The sequence below is a fragment of the Hippocampus comes genome, unplaced genomic scaffold, assembly GCF_001891065.2.
Source record: "Hippocampus comes isolate QL1 unplaced genomic scaffold, H_comes_QL1_v1.1 scaffold156, whole genome shotgun sequence".
Taxonomy (NCBI): Eukaryota; Metazoa; Chordata; class Actinopteri; order Syngnathiformes; family Syngnathidae; genus Hippocampus; species Hippocampus comes.
The window spans coordinates 2,308,953-2,333,024 of NW_017805744.1; the positions used below are offsets into that span (position 1 = coordinate 2,308,953).

Genomic DNA, 24,072 nt, shown 5'->3' on the forward strand with positions numbered 1-24,072 from the left:
ATACAGTCCGAGGAAGGTCAGTAAATCAAGTGTCAATAATGTGATTTTGAGTTGTCTATGTAAATAATGAATGATGAATGATTAGTGGGGTGCCCAAGTGACCCTGTCCGGTTGAGGGAAAACTTGGTCCAATTACTGGACATTGATGATTTTTTTTTTTTTTTTTGTAAATAACTCTTTTTGTCAATTCTTTCTCAGTTCACATTCTGGAGTCCAATTCTATCCAGAACTTTCCCGAAACCCTGACAGAATTATCCGACCACCATGGACTCTGTGAACTATGAAAAAAATATGCAAGCGCTGGCCAACCAAGGTCAACTGGTGGGACAGCAAAAATACAACGAGTTCATGCGATCACGGGGTTCCACGGCACGGGCACCTTGCTGGCTCGCTGGTGCGAGGATTTGGGTTCACGGGTGGAGCAGTCTCGCTCCCAAGCCACTCCACCTCCAAATCCTTTGCCTCCCATTACTGGGGTATATTTACCCACGTTTCATGTTTGAGAAACTTCACTACCTCATCCTCCTCGCTATGGTGAAGAGCCGGGTATTTGCGAATAATTCATTCACCATTGCAGCTGGATTTTTGACCAGCAACCATCTACTCAGGCTCAGGATAATACTAAGGTTGCATTTTTAATGAGTCACTTGACTGGCCGGGCTCGCTCTTAGGCCATGGCCGTAAGTAATGCGCGCCCTGCCCTTCGGTCTTCCTTACCTGATTACGTCATCTGGGAGATGAAAGGACAACACTGTATCAAATGAACTCGACTCCACATTTCCGAACTGACGTCATTGCGTGACGGCATGTATGACTGACATTGGTCTCTCGCTTGCTGACTTTAGCTGCAAAATAATCGCTTTATAATAAAATGACAAGGATACAAATGCTAATTATTTTTGTGAAAGGATTACTGATTATGGTTTTCATTGATTTTGAAATTGCCTATTCTCGAATAAATTATGGCAAGGTGTTATTTCGAAACACACCTTTCCTTTTCATTTGAACATATATTGCTTGATCTAATTGACCATCCTTCTGTGCTCAAAAAAGGACAGTAAAACACCCCAAACGTTTTATTACTATTTTCCAGTTAGTGTTTTTTGTAACACAATTTTTAAAGCCTTTATTGAGCGTGCTAGTCGAGAGTCTCGCGTCGTCTGTCAGCTACTTTGTTTTCCTGTTCCTTTAAATGTTGCTGCCGTAAATTAGTCAGGAGTAACCTTTGGTAAAGGAGTGTTAAAGGTTACATCCATACACCTTTTTAACCATTTGTAGGATTCGAACAATCCTCTTTTTTGGGTACACAATTCATGATACTGAGGTAATATAGTCAATTCAAATATTAAAGTTAGTTCTTTGATACCCTCTTGTTAGTCTGAAACACGCAATTAGAGCGGTGTTTTCTAGCAAGTGTGGCAACGTAAGATGGCTGCCCTGTGGCTTCAGTTGATTACATGAGACGACCCACTGCGCATGCGTCAAATTGAATAAGTGGCGGGGACGCGACAACAGTTGAAGTGTGATAGTGCTTGCCAACAATTAGCGTTTAAGTTTTAAAATGGTTGAAGGTCCTGGGTGTACATTAAACGGCGAGAAGATACGTTCGAGGATCCAGAAAGGACAAAGAGTGAAAGAGATGCGGGGCAATATGTTCACAACGAAGGTATTTTTGTCCGTAAAAGACATCCCAACGCTAAGAATGGTTTGTCAAGGTAGCTCAGCAAGTAGAAAACAAAAATGACTGGAGTAGTCGTCTGGTAATAATGTTTGCGGCTCGACAATAACTTGTATGTCTCCGATACATACTGTAGTGACGTTCGTGTACTTGCAGGGAGTCGAGCAGGAAAGAAACAACGCCATCCAAAGGCTGAAAGGGTCTCAATACACCGGCGTAGATACCCTGGGGAAAGAGCTATTGTATTTTGGCTCTAATGCGTTGAGGTAAGAAGTTGCAGAATGTCTACCAAGGGTTCAAATCATTCATGTCTCTTTCACTTGTCATCGTGTTCCAGAGGTATCAAGTACAGTACTATACTTCATTACCTTACTGAAGTTGAAATTTGGGGTAGTTATTTTTGAGCCTCCATTGTACCTTGACTCCTTACATCTTTACGCGAATATCTATTCTTTCCACTTCTTTCACGCACAAAATGTTTGTTACTATTTCATTTTTGATTGTTTTCATTCGGTATTATCATTGTTCAAAACACCAATCCGGATACATTGCTTGAGGATAGATTAAGTGATTTTGATTGTGGTTCAATGAGAAATATACATGTAGATGTATGCCATTTGTCAGATCCCACTTACCTATAGGACTATCAGGAAAGTCCTGGTCGAAACTCCCCTTATCCCTCGCCCGCTCTAACGCGTTCACAGCAGGGGACGGAAATTTCCTTAAACCAGCGTTGAGAAAGACTCGTCTAAGTTCTCACGACCTTAATTTTAAGGAGTCAGTCCTGCTTTTAAGCCCTTTCACCTGCCTTGATTGAGTAAGTTAGATGGGTTTACGTAGCTGTCTTTGGTAAGACCAACTTTGGATTCTTGATGTATTCGCCTAGGTGGAACTGATGCACACTTAGATTATCGAATATTATCCAATAGAAGAGCTTTATCAAACAAATAGCTGCCTCCACAAAGAAAATAACGGCCAATTTTGATTGACACTCACCAATATTATGCCATCCCTTCTGAAAAAAACTGCTTCCCTGTACTAACATTACCTGATAAATATTTTCTTTCATACTCTTTATTAATATTGTGAATCTTCTACTAGAGTACACTTTGGCATGAACGGCTCTATGCGAATCAACACCCCAGAGAGGAACCATGGCGGTGGCAGAGGGAGCTCCGTCCCTGTGCTTGAAATCCACCTGGCCAACGACATTGTACGCTTCTTCGACAGCACGGTGGAATTGAGGTAAACCCAAAATGATACTGGATTGAGCTCACAGAAGTTCACCTTGAAGGTTGTAAGCCCCATCCAGTGAATGTTTCCCACATGATTTGCCTGCAGGCTATAGGTGCGTTAACAAGCACTCCATTTCTAGACATGTAACGCCACTGGTGTGTACACACACGTAGTTACCCATGCACACTGCTGACGCAGGCAGTTAGCGGGTATATGTACTGTACATGTGCATTCCTGTAAGTTTTTATACGTACGAGTATGTGCGAGTGTTTTGTTTGGATATAGACTTGTGTATGTCAGTGTGTGCATGTATTTTGTGCTTTACAGCATGTACGTACGTGAGTGTCCAGTGTGCAAATATGAGTGTAAGTATGTGTGTGCTTGGCTTGTGTGTGTGCTCATGTATATGTGGGTGTTTGTGTTCTCACAGGTTGAGTGACGACTGTAATCAGCGTGTGCGAGCCCTTCAGTCCTTGGACGTGTGTTCGCCGGCATTCATCCACTCACGCTCAGCCGAAGCAGTGAGACGCCATCTTGGCAGGATGCTCTGTGACGTCCTTCTCGACCAGGCCGTCATGCCGGGGGTGGGCAACATCATTAAAAACGAAGCTCTTTTCGACGCGGGCCTACACCCGGCTGTGAAGGTACAGATGATGGATGGTATGCAGCCAAAGATGGTGGGGTGAGGGTGTGAAGCGAGACAACCAGAGACATCCCACTCTGCATAACTTTCTGGTGCTTTATCGAGTGATGTGTTGCAGTGGGGGTGTAAAATGGGACGAAGATATAGAAAGTTATGCAGCGCGGCAAAAGAAACTAAATAATTTGGGGATTTGATCTGATTTATAAAACAAATGCCATCTGAATGAACATGCATACTGTACTTTCACTAAAGGAGAACATACATTACTGTTCCAAAGATTGGGGGTCCTTATTAAAAATATATATTTATATATACTTTTTCTGCTACATTCACAATGCATAGAATGTACTGTATTTCTCATTAATCTGAAGAAAACATCCATCCATCCAAAATATCTGACAGAATAAGATTCAACAGGTATATTATGGCAAAAGTTTGAATGAAAAACAAAAAAATCAGGGCTTCGTTGTTCCAATTAAATCCGGAAAATGCTCGAGGCGTTGTTGTCGGACAGGAAACTATACGCACATATTTTAGGATTGTCCCATAATTTGCGAATACTGGGACAGTGTAAAGAAAATATTGAAAGTAATTGTAAGGGGGGAAAAAAATCTCTTTTGATTTACAATTGTTTCTATTGGACCAGGACATGTGGCACATGCCCTGTGATTGGCAGGTGACCAGTCTAAGTACTGTGCTTGTCTGCGACCCTAATGAGGAGTAAGGCCAAAGAAAAAGGATGACTGGTTTGTGCACCTGATGTGTTTGTTATAGATTGACTACTGTACGTGTGAGGTTTTTCTTTGAAATGTTAAACGTAATTACTCACTGCAGTTGTGCCTTCCTAAGGTGGAGCAGCTGTCGGACGAGCAGCTTCACCATTTGGTAAAGATGACGCGCGATTTCACTCTTCTCTTTTACAAGGTGAGATGTTTGCTGTGGTTACATTTTTTTAGGTGTTTTTTTTTTTTTTTTGCATTCAGTGCCTTTTTGTCACTTTTTTCTCTGATATTTTCTTTTGTTTCTAATATGTTACCAGGATTTGTACATTCTGTCTAATAGTTTTTGGTTTCATATTTTTGGATTCTTTAAAAATACAAGTACATAAATACCTAAAATGTATGTATTTTTAGCTAATGTATTTGATATTTTTAGCTAAAATTTTTTGTGTATTTTCCATCCTAAAATGTATACTGTGGAGTTATAATCCTAAACCCCAAATTTATCATGAAGAGTTAGTACCGGTATATATTTTATAGTTTTAAAACACGAACATTCTTTAGAAGATATTTTACAGCATTTTTGGAGTGATCATTTTTGTAACCTGCTAATAGCTTGTTTGCAGTTGACATTTTCACTTGTGTTGTCCATATTGCTTGCACGTACTGATGGCTTCACCTGGCATCTTCTTACACTCACTCACACTCTCTCTCTGCCAGTGTCGCAAGTCTGGCTCTGCGCTATGCACACACTACAAAGTCTACAAGCGTTCCCGGTGCGGCCGCTGCTCCGGCACCATCACTGTCTGTCGTCTCGGTGACAATGCCAGGATGACGTACTTCTGTGACCGCTGTCAAGGGCGTGACACCGGCAGCATTCACATCAGGTGGGAGCAGAACAGGGTGCTTGTGTCCCTAATTAAGTGACCGGCAAATGTGTTGTTTGTTTGGTTAAGAACAATGATTTTCTTAGTAGAACTTTTTTTTTGCCTCCCAGAGCTGTTGTTTAGTGGCATACTGCCTTCCTACTTCATAGAGCTTCCTTTTAAAGATACCCCTAAAGTTCTCAATAGAGTTGAAGTCGGGATGATGGTGGCCATATGAAACTCAAAATATTTATTAAATTTAACCTCAATATGGTTGATAATTTGGAACACAGTGTCGTTAGTTTGGTTTACCTCTTTAAGAATAGTGTGTGTATATACACACACACAGACCTCTCTCTCTCTCTCTCTCTCTCTCTCTCTCTCTCTCTCTCTCACACTCAAGTTCCAATGTAAATTAACATCTTGATTCTGTATTTGAAAAATTCCCCCCCGAAAATCTGCTGCCCTCATTCACGGTTAAGGTTTATTTATATACACGTTTAAAGTACAGTAAACACAGTCAAAAGTGCAGCATATACAGTAGAAACACAATAGAGAAGAAAAATACAAATTAAAACAAAAAGATGCAAATGCCCAGCTCATCTTATGTAAAATGCCCGCGTAAATAAATGTCTTAAAACACTTAATAGATGAAGCAGTGTGAATGTTCAATGGGAGTTCAATGGAAACCACACACACAGTTATAAACTTGATGCAAAAACTCCTGACAGGATAAAAATAAATGGTTTGACATAAAATGTACATCCCCTCATTTTTGTTAGCTTTGATAGACTTAAGGGCTGCGCTAACTTCATTTGTTGTTCTAATTCTATCTGTATCTTGAATAGAACTGCATTAATGATAGTAATAAACATTTGGAGAAACGAGGATTCAGCCCGATGCCAGTGCTACAGGATATAATAAAGAGCAGAAACGGTCCATTATTTGTTTTGCATTCTTCAACACAACAGAATGGTTAGTAGGTTATATTTTACAACTACAATTTTATTATTATTATTTTTTTGTGCCTTCCGTGAAGCTTTTCTGTTAGAGGGTTTCAGCTCTGAGAGGCCATCTTTTGCAGGCAGATGGGCTTGGCAGGGAGCGGGGAGTGTTTTGGGTGCCACCGATGCACATGTTCGTTGCATGTTTGCCAGATAGAGCACGGGCTCAACACCGCCTGGCTGGTGTTTGAGCGAGGCTTAGCGAGGGCTCCCCGCCGAAAGCCCTTCAAACACATTACACAGCTGACCGATCAATCTGTGAGGGAAGTTTGCCATTAGCAGCCAATAGCATGACTACATACTTCCAGCCATCTCTTCACCCATCCCTCCTTCCATCCACACGATGATTGGCGGCCTTCTTGTCAAACACAGTGGAGATTTATGTCGCGGCACTGCATTTAAATGCACGCCGCCTGCTACTGGTGTTGCCTCACCAGCTGCTACAAGTGCAAATGTTTTGTTGGCTTCCTCCTGCGGTTTGTGTAACATTTTCGGATGGTGGGGTGGGTTGGTATATTTTAAAAAAATATTTTGGAGTATTTTTCATTATTGCTGTGCTCGTATTTTTGACAGTAATGTTCACATTATTTATTGACTGTATATTTCAAAAAATGTAAACTTAGATTCAAATAGAAATAGGCTCATACAAAACAGAATACAAGGATAACTAAACAATATTGCATCTAGGGTGCCTGCAATGCAAAGATTCAGCAGGTCTCCTGTGGAGCAACAGCGTGACATGCCAACACAGTATCAATACAGTTTGCCCAATGTGACATAATACCTCACAAGGCCTCATCTACCTATCACTACGCGACACTATACCTAAAAATTGAGTTAACACTCCTGAATCCAAACTACATTTGTGCAACACATGAATAAAGTGACGAAATGAATGAATCAAAGATGGCTATGGCCTAGAACACACAAATGATAGTGGCTAAACGAATGAATTCACACTAGCCATGGTGAAAATCCCTAAGACGATGCACTAAAAAGGAAAGACAGCCGTGCAAATGGTGTTGACTGTTTAGCACGTCCGCCTCACAGTGCAGAGGACCAGGGTTTGATTCCGGCTCCGGCCTTCCAATGTGGAGTTTGCATGTGCTCCCCGTGCCTGTGTGGGTTTTCTCCGTGTACTTCTGGTTTACTCCCACATTACAAAAAACATGCATGGCAAGCTAATGCAACACTCTAAATTGTCCATTGGTGTGATTGTGAGCGCGAATGGTTGTTTGTCTATGTGTGCCCTGCGGTTGGCTGCCAGTTCAGGGTGTACCGTGCCTACTGCCCGAAGACAGCTGGGATAGGCTCCAACATGCCCGCGACCCTCTTGAGGATAAGCGCATTAGAAAATGGATGGTCCTTAGAAGGCCGCATTTTCTACCGTGTGAAATCACTTCCAGCACGACTCAACCGCACGTGGTTTCTAAATTCACATTAAGCATTAATTTATGTGGTCCACAGAGGCTACATGAGGAGGAGCCTTTGAAGGCTTTCAAAGGACCCATCCGAATTGCCTTTCTAGAATTTTGAAAGCACGTGTGATCAAGTTGTGCATCACAAAAACACAATTAATGACCACAAAATATCGTGGATGATGTTTTTGCAATTTGTTTTTGGCAATGTTTTTTAAGAACAAATATTTTTCTTTTTCTCCCCCTTTTACATCTGTGAATTTTGCATTATTTTCTGTAAATATTTCTATCATGAACATGTTTCATAGTTTTTCTTAAATTATTCTTATTGATGTGTGTCTTTTTCATAGTATTAAATAGTATGTGGTCATTATTCTTAGAAAAGCTGAAGTAAATAAATAGAACAAAATAAAATAAGTGTTTGAAAACTGTTTAAAAGTTTTATTTTGTTCCATTTTTCATGTTTACAGTCAACTTCCTGTCAGGAACACCCTGATTGCCTGGGCAAGCAGTGGGGGAGCAGCCAATGAGAATGTGGCAAAGAGGGAGGAAGAGGACTGGGCGTGTCACCTATGCACCCTCCTCAACCAGTCTGCTGCCAAAAGCTGTGACGCCTGCCTCACGCCCAGAGCTCCGGGTAAAACTAACTGACTGTTAGTTGCAGCCAATTCAAAAGTTTTAACCTCACTTCCTTTTCAAATATTGAACGTGCTCATTTGACGAAAAATCTTTGCGTGTGCGGGAAAAGCCGAGTATTCTTAAGCCATTTGAGTCGGCAAATTGTGACGTTAACGGAATGTAGCCAATTAAAGAAGAAGGAAATGGCGGTTCTTACAAAAACAAGTTATGTCCTACCTGATGTCCATCCATCCATTTTATCAAAGCACTTATAGGGATCAAAATGACTTTTTTTCTTTGAGAGAGCAAGCAACAATCAATGACCCCATTTGAGGGGCATTTTAGTCATTTTGGGGAGTTTTTTTTTTTCTTCAGGTTCTTTCCAGGAATATGAAGCAAGGTACTTCACATATACAGTGCCATGAAAAAAATATTTGCCCCCTTTCTGATTACTGTGTTTTTTGCATGCTTTCATTTATTTATTTATATATTTATTTTTTGGGGGGGGGGGCGGCAGAATTTTCCCCAAATAGTTGTGTGTTTGTTTTTGCAGTATTTGATATTTGTGTATTTTTCCAAGTAGTACTTTTATATTTTTAAAATGTTCTTTATATGGTATTTTAGTTATTGCTTCCATTCGTTTTACATTCCTGTACCTTATGCTTTGCCTTGTACCACGCCAATTAGCCCAATCCCTGTTGTGATCATTTTGCTCCCTATATACAGTAATGGGGATATAACATTTTTACAGCATTTCATGTTTCATATTCAAATGCATTGAAATTGCCCAGAAGAGGCAGTTGTGAGGTGAACTGGACTTGCAGGAGTACATAAAAGTGGTCGATAGTATTGTTTATGTTCTAAAAGCGTGCATTTAATAACCTATGTTTTATGAGTGGAGCCTCAGAATAATCATGAAATGTCTCTTTATCACTTCCTCCGCAGTCCACAAAGAGGGCACCTCCGCGCCCTCCTCCACCGATCTGGTGCGGTATCCCTGCACTGCCTTCACAAAACCCCAAGAGGAGCGCAAACTGAACTGGCGCTCCGCTTTCGGGACAGCCACCTTGCTTTTCTCCGACTTGAGCAAGGCGTCTGAGCTGTCTCGTGGGGGAACGCTGGCCTCATCCAGTCAGCCGTGCAAGAAAATGAGAATTGATGCTGGTCCCTCTAACAAGATGGGGTGAGTGACTCGCTCATGAATAACAATAATAAAAGCTTCCCTAGCCTGAGGGTACAGAACTCAAGTTTTGTTTTCAGGTTATTTCCACCCTAACAAGACAAGTTTCAGCTCCTCTTTTAGTGCACAGACAACACTAGCGACACATTACAGTCTCGCCGGTCCCTCCTGTGTGCATCACACACGTGCATAAAAGTTGAAATATTTCGAGAATAAAATTAGACAAAATAAGATTTTTCTTCTCGATTAAAAATGTTACAATTGAGATGGTAAATCAGAAATTACAAGACTAAAATCGCTTTTTGGGGCTGCAGAAAATTTTAAGAAGTCACCTTTTTAAAGGTATAAATTACAAGAAAAAATGTTTTTTTTTTTTTTAAAGTAAAAAGATTCCAAGCAAATAAGTCTTACATTTAAAGAATTTTTTTGGGAGGGAGGGGAGGGGGGGAAGAAAAAAAATAAGTGTCCATTCACTTTCTGGACCACATATCCTCACGAGGGTCGTAAACTTACTAAAATTGTCAAAATAATGCACGAACAGTCTTATTATTTTTTGAAACATGGCATAATCTCACAAGTAAAAAGACGTACCGGTAATTTTACAAGACTAAAGTCGAAATATTACTTGAGCAATATAGATATATATTTTCAAGATAAAAGTGCCATTTTAGGAAAATTGTTTAAAAAAAAAATCACCTGATTACAAGAATAAAATTACACAGTAGACCCTCACGATTCATGAGGGATAGAAACCAAGCTGCCATGCAAATACCAAAAATCCGCAAATAATTGGTGACCATTATAATTGCAATGGAGCGGGGAAAAAAAAGGAAATGGAACATTTTTCACACCCCAAATTAAAAAAAAAAAAAAGCGGAGATATACTGTCATTAAGTACTTTCTGCAAAAAAAAATAAGTTGTTGCCTCACCCCAAAAATTGTAAAAAAAAAAATTTTAAAAATATTAGGGGGGAAAAATCACGGGTGCCAAACAATGTATATGGGAGTCCGCTGTATTTTGATAAAAAATATTTTAATTTAAGAAATGAAGCTGTATTTTTCTGGAGAAACCAATTCACAATTTTGAGAGAAAAAAAAAATCACTATTGAGTAAAAAGACGCCATTTTACAAGAACCAAATTGGTTTCTTTTCTTGTTTTGTAGCTGATGTCTCCTCTGTTTAGTGCACACACAACTGCAGAGATGGAACGGGGCCAGTCCAGCCCATCCGTCCCCCCCTTGTGTGCATCCCACGGTCGCCCAACTCTCCTGCGAGTGGTCCACAAGGACGGTGAGAATAAAGGACGACTGTTTTACACCTGTTCACAGCCCCGGGAGGCAAAGTGCAACTTCTTTGAGGTGAGAAATCTCACACTCTGCAGATTTTGCTGTCACAGCTTTTTTTTTCCCCTCAAGAAATCAGACTTTCTTTTAAGAAATCACATTTTCTGAAAATAATTTTAGGTGTAAAATTTAGGGATGTAACATTAATGGCAATATTGAAATATTAACTCATTCACTCCCCATGATGTTTGAATTTGTCTTGAAAACCCGCTATTGCCCCCCTTGTCTTTATTCTAAATCATTTAAAATCTGTCCAGCAGGTGGCAGTGTGTGTTAAGTGATCAGCCAGGATCATGCTGCAGAGCAAGTGGAAGTAGAGTGGGAGGGATGCACGTCACGTATTGTGAAGTAGTGTGTAGTTAGTCGCGAGTGCATTCGAACCAGTAGCAATGAAGAAATCAAAACAATTAACGCCTTGCTTTTTTTGGGGAAATCATCTTCCACCATGACAAGGTCCGTGCAACAGTAAGAAGCAGCTATCCAAAGAGGTTCCGTGTGCACCAACATCGTCTGCCTCATGCAAATGCCACACCGCAGCGAAAGTGTCTCCGCAAAAGCGAGCGAAGTGAAACCAGAACGCAGTGTAAAATATGTGCGTGCAGTGCACTTGTACATGCAAACATACACTTGCACGCACTCACTGAAATCACTGTTTCACTTCCTTTCAGAATTCATTTTTATCAGTTCAAGGGTGCAGAAAATATTTTTGCTATCAAAAGCTTTTTTTTTTGTACATGTGTCTTATATAGCTCTTGAAGTCATAAATGGAATTTGAAGAAACCTGTAGGAACCCCGGATAAAGACATTTTATGACACAATTACTTTTCATCTAAAAAGTGTGACATCACAATTCAGACTAGCCCGCTCACTGGCATGCTTTTGTTTAATTTCACACTTGATGGCTGGGCAGACAATCCAGTGGCCCAGTTTTTTGTATACAAGCCATTAAAAAGTACATTTTTGATAATATCTCCCTGTATTTTGTTTTTCTAGTGGGCTGACTTACACTTTCCCTCCTGTCACCATGGAAAGCGGTGCGTGATGAGGACTGTGCTCAAGCTGGGCCCCAACAACGGCCGCAATTTCTACACTTGCGGCTTCCGAAAGGGTAAACAGTGCGATTATTTCCAGTGGGCGGAGGGCGGACCTGGCGTTTCTATCCTGCCAGGCTGTTAGTGTCAATTTAGGACCAAAATGAGGTTTGAATGACGAAAACCCCCACATTCAAGTTCTCATACAAGACTTTAAAAATGGAATCTATGGATAATACTGCATTTAACTTATTCCTGTCAATCATGGGTGGTGTGTATTGTGTATATTTCATCTGTCTATTATGAGTTATAAAGTTTTTACATATAAATATATATTAAAGACACCAAACAAAGTCTTACATCAGTTATTATTTTAATGTTTTCAATATCTCTCCAAAATCTTTGGTTTAAAAGAAAAATTATTTTAAAAAATTAAAAACAGTCCACTGACTTGAGAAGTGGTGCGTCGGACTCGCCATTTGACACCATGTAGTGAAACTGCAAAAATCCGTCCACCTTGTTACAAGCTGCACCTTTTTAAACAGAGCAAAAGCAAATGATTGGTTTTGATGTCCCGGACATTGTCTCTCAGATAAGTAATAATCATGTTTGGCATCCATGTGTGTATGTGAATCCAAAAACTCACCATAATGGCCTGTCAAGTTAGCACATATGATGGCCCCAAAAAAGTCAGCGTAATGCCTCTTAATCCTGGAAATGGCCATCTTGCAGGCTGCCGAGGGATCCATCCCGGTCCTCATCAGCTCAACCGCCAAGTAACTGTCGGCAGTGTGGCATTGGACAGGTGTCAGGCCAACTAACGAGGGCTTGTCAAGGCCACTAAGCGGGCTGTCGCAGTAAGCTCGGGGTGCATTGCTGTCCCTCAAGGCGGAATCTTCATAGGACAAATTAATGGACTGACTCCTAGGTTAATGTTTTGCAATTTTGAGGGTAAAACTGTATTTTTGAGCAAAAAAATTCACGTTAACATAAAAAAGTTATTTCTACAAGAACAGAATCCTTTTAAGATAGACAGTGGTAGATTAAGAAAAAACAGTTGTAATCTTTTGACAGTAATAATTGTTTTCAGACAAGTCATAACGAGTTTTTTTTCCATTTTGGGAAAAAAAATATATATATTTTGTTCTTTTTTTTCAAAGAAAAAACTCATCTTGCGAAAATAGTTAAGTCAATCTTATGGGAATTAAGTTGTTATATTTCAGACAAAAGGTTGAAATCATTTGATAATCAAACTGTATTTTTGAGAAAAAATTAATTGTACATTAATACCATTATTTCTCTCCCCCCAAAATTTGCAGTACTAAAAAAGGTGTATTTGTATTCTGAATATTTTTGGGATAGTTATTATCATACAGCAATGATTGAAAGCTTGCAAAACAGTTGCCTTTTCCTTAAAAAAAAAAAAAAAAGCCATAATCTTAAGAGAGAATAAAGACTTTGAGGGAAAAAGCCAGAATCCTAGGAGAAAAAAATGGACCCTGAACTAAACGCACACGTGACAGTTTTGGCCAATGCAGTCTACCTTTTTTTTCTTTTTGAATACTCTTACTGCTTGTTATACAAGCAGCATAAAAGCACAGGGAAGCTACCTGGGCAGAAAGCGCATCATGATGTCCCCATCTCCAGTTGCAGCGGCAGCTCCTGCCAAGCTGTCAGCGTACGCTCCTGCCCCGACTATAGGAGAGTCCCCTACTCGACTGTGTGTCGGGATACAAAATGTTTGAGTATACCGAGAACATGCACATTTGCTACTGCAGTTACAATAATTAACATACCCTGGAACTTTATGAGTGAGCCCATTGGTGGATGTCCCCGCAGCCACATGGCCATATTGATCAAATGCGATCATACCTGGTAAATAATAAATAGATCAATCAAATGGAATTAAAGCTGCAATCATTTGGGCACATTCCACAGTAGGAGTTTACCAAAGTGCAAGCCCTGGATTTCGCCCAAAATAGCTGCTGACTTAATGTTCAATACGCCTTTTTGTGCGTGATGGACCTCTTAAGTGTGTAACTAGTGTATGGAGTTATATTTTTCGAACTTCAAAGTGGGCACCCCTAAGTGAATTATGGGGGAACATATGTGGGACTCCTAAAATACAAATATTTTTCACCAGGATACAGAAGCTTGAAAGGCATGGGTAAATTCACTAGAAGGTTTTTACAAGCCCTGGAATTTGCCCAAAATGCCTGCTTCAAACGAAAATGGCTGCTCCTGTTAATTTTGTGCCTGGGTCTATGAGATAATACTGTATGTATCGATAGCCAAGTCCACCCACATTTGCAGTTAATATGCTTTCCATTGAGGCCCTACTGAGTGAATTTTGGATAGTTACGCTTGGGACCCTAAACAAAGAAATATAAAAAAATAAAAATAAAAAAAAAAAGAAAGAAAGGAGCGGTGAGTAGGAATCAGTGACGTCCAGTGGTTAAGCTTGATCTTGCAACTGTGTAATATGGAAGGAAGTTGTGCATTTTAGGTCATCAGAACAATCTGGAAATATACTTAATGTCATGCAAATCCCGAAAAAACCCACCTATGGTGTCGTGGGAACGAATATCAGCAGGAAGTTGCTTTTTCTGTTCCAGCTTCACTTGTGGCTTGTAGGGAGGACATGATTTGGATGGGTTGGGAAGAACATTCTGGAGAAAAAAAAACAGCGGAGGATATGAATTGTTTTTTTTAATGCAAAAAAGAAAATAACATGATCATCTTTTTATTATATGTATGAGTAAAGCAATTAAGTTTGAAAAGCCTTATTCCTGTTGATAAATGAAAAACTGATGAAAGAAAAGTTCACTGAAGTAAAAACAGTCCACGGTGACGCACTTCACGATGCTGGCTGTTCTCTTCTCAGTTGTATGGCAGCTGCTTGATTAAATTTGTGTATGTTTGATAGTACATTGTATTTACACCTAAGTGCTCCATCACTAAGCAGAAGGGAATCACCTGCTTTTATCTGTCATACAAATTGAAGGTGAAAGCAGTCTAAAAGAGTCTTCAAATTGGCTTTGTTAATCCTGTTAATACGCTGTATGGAAATTGATATCATTGAAAATCATAAAAGTGCTGCGCAATGTTTAAACCACCAACAACAAAAACTCTTGTTTTTTCTCCCCTTTAAATTGGTTTTCTAGCTTCTAGTTCATTGTAAAATCTCAAAAGTAAAATCCCTGAAAGTTTTAACCGACTGAAATTTATACTGAATTAGAGATGAAATGCTGAACTACGTTTAAGTTCGAGAGGAAATATATAGTCAAGCAGTTCAGACAATGGAGGATGGATATACAGTATATTTAAAATATATTGACTGGTTAGCGCGTGTTTGTTTGATAATCTATATATATATCTATATATATATAGATATATATATATATAAAAAACACGGATTAAACTTTAACACTGGTCTATTTGACCTGTATCATAATAAGAGAGTTAAGGATTATCTTGGGGCTCTTAGGCATAAGTTCAGGATAAATCAAACAAATGAAACACTTCTAAAACGAACAAGCCATGTTTTTCCATGAACGACATCATTATTAGCATGCCAGTCAAGCTCGCAGCCCAATATCTTTTCGTAGCAGCACGCCTGGAGCCAATGCTAATCAAAATACCGGCACACTCACCTTTCGGTAATTAGGTTGGCAATTGCCCTTCAGCCACTGCGTGAAAATATCCAGCGACTTGATGGTGGTCAGGTCCTCTGCGATGAAGCCCATATTTTCTGCGAACACAGACGCTGCAAAGAAAGATAACATATGGCCTTCTTAGAATTTTTTGACATGAGGGCCAATTTTGCAGCCCTAATTTGTTCTTGTAGCCAAATGTAATCGCAACTGAGGAGCCAGCGATGGCCAAGCAGGTGTTAGCATGCGTCGGATGACACCAGAGTGCTCAATAGATGCCTTCAGGTGGCTTTAAATTAGTTTAGAAATACATTTCACCCAGTTTGTTTTGAACACCAATTTCATCACAAATGCACGACAATGAATGCTTATGAGGTCCTAAGCACAGATTGTGCCATTATTAATTTCACTTGAAACCATTTCTGGCTTTGTTAAATCAAAATCTGTGGAATTTGCCAGAGGGTATTTGTGTTTAAAACATGTCCTGTTGATTCTGCCATTTTAATTCCCACAATCATGTTACTGTAACATGAAAAAAAGCAATCCTTTAAGACAGTGATCCCCACCCTTTTTTTGTGTCATGGACCGATTGAAACAAGTACGGTACATGCTGTTCGCAGACCGGCAACCATTTTTTTCCCACTGGTTTTAAATTGCCAGTTTTAAACCACTGCTACTGATAACAAAGAGTAATTCAAATTTTAACATTTATTTCAAACTGTGTTATTCTACTGCACAACAAATGTAACATAACACTGAAATGCTAAGAAATGGCCCAATCAGGAATAATAATTAGGCCTTATAATGTGAAATAATAATTTGTATGTTGCAATCCTACATACGGCGTTAGCATCATTGCTACTCGCAAATGTAACTGATCAAAAGATAACACCACTGATTGCTGCTTTCATCCGGTGCCTGCCGGCTCCTTATTACTGACTAAACTGCTAAAGTTTATGTGGTTAGGAAAACTGCTTGCATTTTCATACTTCCACTTGGGTGCTACTTATTCAAATAATTTGACGGGTTTCTTGTCTTGCCTTGTTTTTGTCAACATACCACACAAAACAGCGTCGTCCTCTGCGTCGCTCTGGAGAGACCGCTAAGGGAGAAACTTAACACGTCACAATAGCTTCATCTTCGGGAGTCATGGCTGCCCATACGTTTGTTATCATCGCTTTCTGTGTACAGCTTCTTCTTTCTCTTATTTGCAAATTCTGTTTATTTCAACTTGCAAACCAATTTTATATTAGCTAGCTGCGCACATTTCCGCCTCGTCTGATGGAGCAAATATGCTCACAGCACAGCTCGCAGGTCTGTCTCTGTGTGGCGTGGTCCCAAACGGGCCAAGGTCCCGGTGGTTGGGAGCCACTGCTTTAAGATGTCCATGTGGACTACTGGCTTTCCAGTTTTTCCACTAGATATTGTTACTTTTACCCTCTTCAAAACATGCAGCATAATGCCTTGCTGGTGAAAAGATAAGTGTTGCTATGAATGGAGGATCATCCATCGGTTTACTAGGTTTCCAACATATGGCGTTTTATGGTTACAAACTAATTTGTGCAGCGATTTAAGAGTGCATGTAGGGCTACTGCGATTGAATATTTTTCTGACTACCACATTGATTAATCGGATAAAAATTGATTTAGCATTATTAAACTCAATGATGTGAGTGAGCGGCACAGGTAATATTTTTTGTTCACTTTGGGTCGTCATCTTGAGGTTGGACTGTATGGCTTTTAAACGTGGGGCCCGGCCTGGTGAATGACATGGGGTCAGCGAATGAGACTTATCTGGCTGTTAAATTACTACCGTTAGCTAGTGATGGGAAAGTGAAGCTTCAAATTTGCTTCATAAGCTAATTATATTTTTTAACTCCTCTCGATGGCACTCTCTGGTCACCACTGGGCTAACAGCACACCGACATGCCTATTCTTAGACCCCTTTATTTAAACCAACAGTGCCATATCGAGGAGTCAAAAAATACAACAAAGCCATGAAGCAAATTTGAAGCTTTTTTTTGCCATCACTACCGTTAGCCAGTCTGTCTGTTGACCTGGTTTTAGTTGTGGCCGTGGCTCATGTATAAATAAGAATATCATGGATTTGTTTTCTTCGCAATTAGTAGGTTATATTGAATTGTCTAACGTTGATACATTACACTGTGTTGACCATTGACGACATATTGTTTTGATCCACATTACACTTTTTGTGAAACTATCCCAAACTCTTTCCCAGATTTTTTCCTCCAGGCTTGCATATTTACATTCAGGTTCAGCGAACCCTTGAACAGCTTTTCAAGTTTTTCTACCAGCTGCTACCACGTTTTACCCTATACAAAGCATGCAGAAGATTTTTTTACTGTTTGTACAAGAGTGCCTCACGACTGAAATGAGAACTGTCAGTATTTTTGGGGGATAATGGTGTGCACTGCCATTATCTGAGTAAATGCGGCATCTAATCAGTCACTCTAAAGGTTATTGTATTTCGAAAACACCACAGTTTTCATGCAGCTCATACCATATTATTTTGTTGTATTAATTCCGCCACACCTTAAATGCCGGTCCCTGAAAATAATGTCTGACTTAAACCGGTCCGTGGGGCAAAAAAGGTTGGGGACCCCTGCTCTAAAGGCTTGCAGACATGGCCATGACAATATGCTCCAATTTAAATCGAGTGTCACAATGCTATTGAAGTGACTGGTTGTCGTCAGGACAATCCGAGACATTAGTGGGGTTTTCCCCACACAGACGAGAGGCTTCACAGAGTTGAATTGTCTGCGGGGGGGAGAACAATCCAAACAGAAAATATCTCGTTAGTGGCGGTTCTCCTGGAGATAATGCCTTAACGATCGCAGGGGAAGGGGTGGGGTCAAAGAAGAAATGTCCAGACTGACTTGGAAGTGGAATATATGCTGTGCATCTCTCAAGGATGTGGAACATTGACGATCACACACCTGATAACTCGGCTGATGTTTAACAACTTGCAATCATCCGACAGCAGAAGATTTGAGGAAAAAACGTTGCCAGGCCTGGTGGGACTCCATTTCTGCTGACACGTGATTAGTGTCAGAAAGTAAACAACATGAAAGCATGCCTTCGTCACGAGTTTTGCTCAGGCGGTTGGTTTTGTTTTTCTTGTGAGTAACAACTGGATTAGAAGCCACAACCTTCCCCCTGTGTATTTGTACCAACCGCAGACCACAAACATCATTTGATGACTCTCCAATTGTTACTTTGGGATGGGGATGGCACCGTATTCAACCTCAAACCAGGGAGTGTTTCAAAGTGGTGTTCTGAATGAAGATTTCATATCATGGTTAGGGTTTGAAATTACGGTGCTCAGTATGGTTTAGGGTTCCGCATAAGGCTTTCAAATCATGATTAGGGTTTCTTTCCAGGGTTTCAATTTATGGTTTTTGAATTAGTGTTTTGTGGACAGGGTTTCAAGTCTCAAGGGTTAGTGTTTCGAGTTGTAGTTTGAGATCATGTTACAATCCAGCGTTAGTTTTTCAAATAAGGGTTTTTGAATTTGTTTTTGAGTCATGTTTAGGCTTTCAAATTAGCCTTTCAAGCCAGGGTTAGTGTTTTGAGTTAGGGTTTCAAGTCAAGGTTAGGCGTTCATGTTTAGGTTTTTCCCCTTTGTCTTTTAATTAGTGGTTAGAGTTTCAAATTAGGATTTCAAGTCACGGTTAAGGTTTCAGGTTACAGTTTCAAGTTAGGGTTAGAGTTTCCATCCTGGGTTAGGGTTTATGGTTTGGATCTGAAGTAAAGTTTAGGGTTTACAATTAGGGTTAGGGATTCAATTGAGGGTTTTCAAATTTGTGTGTGAAGTCGTTAGGGTAAGAAATTAGAACTTCAAATCCTGAGCTAGGGTTTCAAAGTCAGGGTTTAAAGCGGTTAGTGTTGACAATTGCTTTCAACGCAAAAGGGACTGGGAAGTCAGTCTCGGGTGTTAAACTTGACACTGTGCTCATCATACCTGACTCTCCCACCAGCATGGTGTGCTGCGTGTGCTCCATCACCGCTCTTGCTACGCCAATGGCGTTCTTAATCCTTCTCAGGTCACCCACAGCGCCTACCTCCATCGTGTTACTGCTCACACAGACAACGGTTGACATTTTTCCCCCTTACCCTCTGGAATATTTTTTTTCTTCTTTTTTTTTTTTTTTACCCATTCATGATCATGGCATCCAACGTGGTCTCACCACTCTCGTCTGGGTTACCACCGTAGCCCACGCTACCGTCGCACTGCTCCTCTTGACAGCGGTTGCAGCCCGTCTCCACGGCATCCAATGCTGAGCCTCCGGACTGCAGGACCGCCCATGCTGAAGCAGCGACACAAACACAAGGTCACACTTATCCATTGATTGTTGTTGCTGGATGAAGTAGTATCCAGGTTTCCAGCTTGTATTACTTGTAATTGACTAACAGACGAATGGGGTGTGCTTTCACCTCCAGCAGACGTGCTCAGGGGTTGTAAAAGCGGTTATGAAAGCGTGATTTTGTAAAGATTTTGCCGTCTTTTTTTTTGTTTGTGTTTTTTAATAATTTAAATTGGTACGGGTGATTAACCCGCTTCTCTGTGGTGTGTCCAATTTAGAGGATATTTCATGTACAGGTACTTGAAGGATTCAACTGACTGTATGGACTTAAGCAATGGAGGTAAAGTGGTGTGCGGAATAGCGTGAGCCGACGCAGATCCATGGATTGAGATAATATGCGCAGTGTAACAGTCATTATAGAGATATGGTACCATGCCACACGGTGGCACCTTTATAATTCATGTCAATAGGTCACTTTTCCTGCCTTGAACTTTTCCACACTTTTTTGTCATGGACTCAATCAGGTGTACTCAGGCTGCTGTACTCTCACGTAACCCGTGGTAAAGATAAGATAAGATAACCTTTATTTGTCCCACAGTGGGGAAATTTGCAGTCTACAGCAGCAAAATTGTGGGGGAAGAAAAAAAAAAGTTTCATTGCACAAAATAAATGTTTCAGAAAGAACTGTACACAGTTCAATAAAAGTGTAATATAAAATATAGCATTAGCAATAGAATAGAAAACACAGCATAAGGTGGCTGTGCTATTTACAATGGTTACAGGTTTTCACGTATGTTTATTCAGCAGCCTGACAGCAGTCAGTCAGTAAAGCTGAGTAGTGTGTTTATTGTTCGCTTTTGACCAGAAAATAAGTGTGTGGAAAGTCTTTGTTATCCAACATCACGTGTCCACGGTTAGCTAACACCTCAGCTCGCAACTGCCACACGTTACAGGTGGGACATCAACGACAATTGATTACAACACTTAAGACCCGTTGGTAGTGAAAAGGTCTCTCTGGAAAGTCAAAGCTCCTAACCTTCATGCCACCTTCCCATAACCTTTGTTGGTATCCGTCATTAGATCAAGGAGATGAAAAGGTGCTTCCTTTTAAACAGGAAAGGATAGCACTGTTTCAAATGAATTTGACTCCAGTTTTCCCTAACTGATGCCATCCTGCTATGGCGCGAGTATGACTGATGCAAGTTGCTAGCTTGCACACTTCACCTGCAAAATATTTTCTGAATAAAGAAAATGTTTTCAGGCACGTCACATTAAATAAATGACACTACATTACATGACATATTTTTTCTCGTAAGATTTACTTTTTTTGTTTTTTTTTTTTAAGTGATGAACATTTTATGTGAAAAGTACTTTAATCAGAACAGCTTGCTCCCAGACATATTTTCTAACATAGACAAGAAAAAAAAAATCTTGCTTGTGTTCTTGCCCAAATAATGGGTGAGGAGGCGCTCCAGGGACACAACTATTTGTATACAAGCAATACAAAAGCCACTTTAATCCACTCCATCTTAAAATTTTGTTTCCTTCAACCTGTCACACTGGCAAATTGCTGTCACAAGAAGCAATGATGTAACTCTGTGGCAAACGTCTTCCATTGACACTCTGTGGGTTCGGGCTTCTTGTTTCTCAATGCACAGTGCTACAAGGATGTTTTAACACAAACTTCAGAGTACAGCAACTTCCCAAGGCCGACAAATCGACAAGCTGCGTCCACTAAGAAGATACACGCAACACACACACAGCATGTCAATTTGCCTGCTTTCACGCTGTCTGCCTCAGAGACTGTGGGGAAAAATGATGTACACAAGTTAAAGTTTCCATCTATCAAGCGCAAAATATTTTTTTTTCCAGTTAACTCCCATCTTGTACAGATTTCACCTGTCAGAACGGTTGCGTTGAGCACACCTGGGAGAAAGCCGCCTTGACAAAGTTCTGAGCAACAGCTTCAGTGCTTTCACTTCCAATCTGCGCTTTCTGATGCATCATTCCCAACAATTCAATGGCGCAAGGGCAGACCTAACCGGTTAAGAATCTCACTGAATTGCAAACGCAGTTTCATATTGTCATCGGGGAGCAGATAACATAGCGGTAACGAATTTGATTCCGAATCAGATCTCACCTCTCAAAAATTCTTACATGACCCCTTCAAGTCTGCCTATCTCTCTCTCTCTCTCTCTCTCTCTCTCTCTCTCTCTATATATATATATATATATATATATAAATTGATGCAAGTTTATAGTGGACATTTTATTGCAAATATATACACACACACACACACACACTTTGATTTCTATTCCAACAAAATCCTACTTCGTGCTAACAAGGAAGGAAATACAATACTATCGCAATACTTCTCGATTGTTTGAGAATTTGCCAATACTCGCCAAATTGTCAATTCTAAATTCTACACAAGGTACCAATTGAAGATTGAGAGCGACAGTGTGATGTCTTGAAACATCTGTAGAGCAAATTTGAAGAGGACAGGACCAAAACCGCCTACAAAACTGTATATTTTTATGTTGCTAAGCAACTACGTACGCATAAATGGTGGACTGGACGTAAGAGTTGCGGTCCGACTCATCCGGTCACGTGTGTGTCAAACTCGGGACTAGTTCAGACTTGTGCCTCTGCAAGTAAAAAAGAAAAATAATCCCAAAACATACCTGCTTCCGTCGCATTTTTGAAGTTCCAGGTATTGATAACCAGTGGTAGTGAGGCTTTCCCAAATACGAGCGGGCATATTAAAGTGAAAAATATCAACGACGTCGGCATTTTGTCCTTAAAACAACTCGCACGACTATTTTAGTTAGTCAATTCATGCTCACCCGATATACAGTGAGATACATCTTCCAATAAATATGTTGCGCTATAATGAAGTGTCAAATTCTGTTGTCACTGTGCACAACCATTCGTCATTTCCTGATGACGTCGCATTCTTGACAGGCATGAGATCCTTAAAGGGGCAGTGCCTTACGCCTCGTCGGCTCATACCATATTTTGGGGGAACAAAAAAGGGGCATAATGCAGTATGTATATTCAAGATAAAATAAAAGTGTCGTTATTATTTGGTAATACAACGTAAAAATCTTTAAAACTACCTAATACTATCGTTATCAAAACGTTTTTGCAGCAGTAAAATTTTATGAAGACTATGAAGTACTGACCCATAAAATATTACAGTAGGTATGATATTGATATACCAGAGTATAATGTAATGTTAAAAAAAGACGGATGTACTAATGTGCTAATTGTTCTAATAATCCCCAGAAATGTTGTAAACTTGTTGCAAACAAGATTTATATGCTCTTTCAAATTACGTTTCTCAATACAGTATCCCTATTCCTATCCACGTAGGCTACATGAGAAGGAGCCTTTGAATGCATTGGAGGACCCGGCCTGGGAATTGCCTTTTTAGAATTTGGAAACCATGTGCGGTCGAGTTTGTGCCGGGTGTGGCGTCATGTTGCTCCCCCAAAAACATCCAAGGTGTAGCACATCTTTTGAATCCAGTTCCTCAGACACTCGGAACAAACATCACACACACTCCCCCATTTTCAGGCCCTCTGAAAATGCTCTACGACCCTCTATTCACCCAAAATAGATGTCAAAATTGCAGTTTCGACCATTTCCGTCAAACAGTTGTGTTAGCTTCGCCCCGACTGGAAAAAAATAAGCCGCTGAGAATCCGTTTTGGCAGCATCAAAAATGAAGTCACATTTCAAACTGCGCTCTACAGCGAGAGCTTCTTGCCTCTGCCTGCCCTGACCGCACATCCTGGACATGCCAATCATAACAAAATGCACAAGTCTGATGACCTACTCACAAAATTGAGCAGGAAGTCTTCTACTTGGGTTCAAAGCAGCAATATTGGGTGAATTCCACAGTTGTGACGGTTAGTCATGTTCATTCCGTGATTGACAGGCAATCTGTCCATCACAGTAGACCCCTTGCATGTTGTCGTTTCTCCTAAAAAAAAAATTAAAAAAAGACCCAAGGGGTGACTTGTTATGTTCACACTTCCCACGTGGACCATTTTTTATTCATAACATCCATTGCATTGACGGCATTAGCATTAATTAGCATTGTAGCAACAGAACCAGCGAGTACCCCTGGGCTTTTTCTATTGGAATCCTTCATCCAGGTGATATTGTGACTCCACGCTCATTATTGACTTGCAGATTGGCTCAGAGTGTTCCGGTTTAAAACGGATGGGATTAAAATTGCGAAGCAGCAGCTCAGGGCAGCACCTTTGTGACGTTCCTCTCTCCAGGGGGAGTTCGCTTTTTGTGTGCAGAAACCTCGGGCGGACGTCTTGGCTTGAGATACACTGTTTGTGC

At 40.3% G+C, this 24,072-nt stretch overlaps 2 protein-coding genes and 1 long non-coding RNA gene across 4 annotated transcripts; 1 reads left to right on the plus strand and 2 right to left on the minus strand.

Moving 5' to 3' along the window:
- The first annotated feature begins 1,473 nt into the window (after nt 1–1,473).
- On the plus strand, nt 1,474–12,096 carry neil3 (nei-like DNA glycosylase 3). Of its 2 annotated transcripts, none has more exons than XM_019884335.1 (10): nt 1,474–1,666; nt 1,835–1,944; nt 2,780–2,923; nt 3,345–3,558; nt 4,407–4,481; nt 4,997–5,163; nt 8,035–8,201; nt 9,128–9,365; nt 10,547–10,721; nt 11,700–12,096. In XM_019884335.1, exons 1-10 carry the CDS (start codon nt 1,562–1,564, stop codon nt 11,880–11,882), a joined length of 1,578 nt encoding a protein of 525 aa, XP_019739894.1. In that variant the 5' UTR covers nt 1,474–1,561; the 3' UTR covers nt 11,883–12,096. The 2 variants fall into 2 exon arrangements, with proteins under 2 accessions (XP_019739894.1, XP_019739895.1); XM_019884336.1 differs by having other exon boundaries at nt 10,547–10,653; nt 11,700–11,802.
- Nucleotides 12,093–22,676, minus strand: aga (aspartylglucosaminidase). The gene is made up of 9 exons (XM_019884337.1): nt 22,399–22,676; nt 19,564–19,717; nt 19,372–19,484; nt 15,391–15,503; nt 14,301–14,406; nt 13,534–13,609; nt 13,348–13,455; nt 12,384–12,517; nt 12,093–12,270 (listed from the first exon to the last, which is right to left on the minus strand). The coding sequence occupies exons 1-9, from the start codon at nt 22,505–22,507 to the stop codon at nt 12,170–12,172; spliced, it is 1,014 nt and encodes a 337-aa protein (XP_019739896.1). The 5' UTR covers nt 22,508–22,676; the 3' UTR covers nt 12,093–12,169.
- LOC109524436 (uncharacterized) lies at nt 17,265–19,351 on the minus strand. The gene is made up of 2 exons (XR_002169962.1): nt 18,011–19,351; nt 17,265–17,860 (listed from the first exon to the last, which is right to left on the minus strand). It is a non-coding gene; the product is annotated as an uncharacterized LOC109524436 (long non-coding RNA).
- Nucleotides 22,677–24,072: the final 1,396 nt, after the last annotated feature.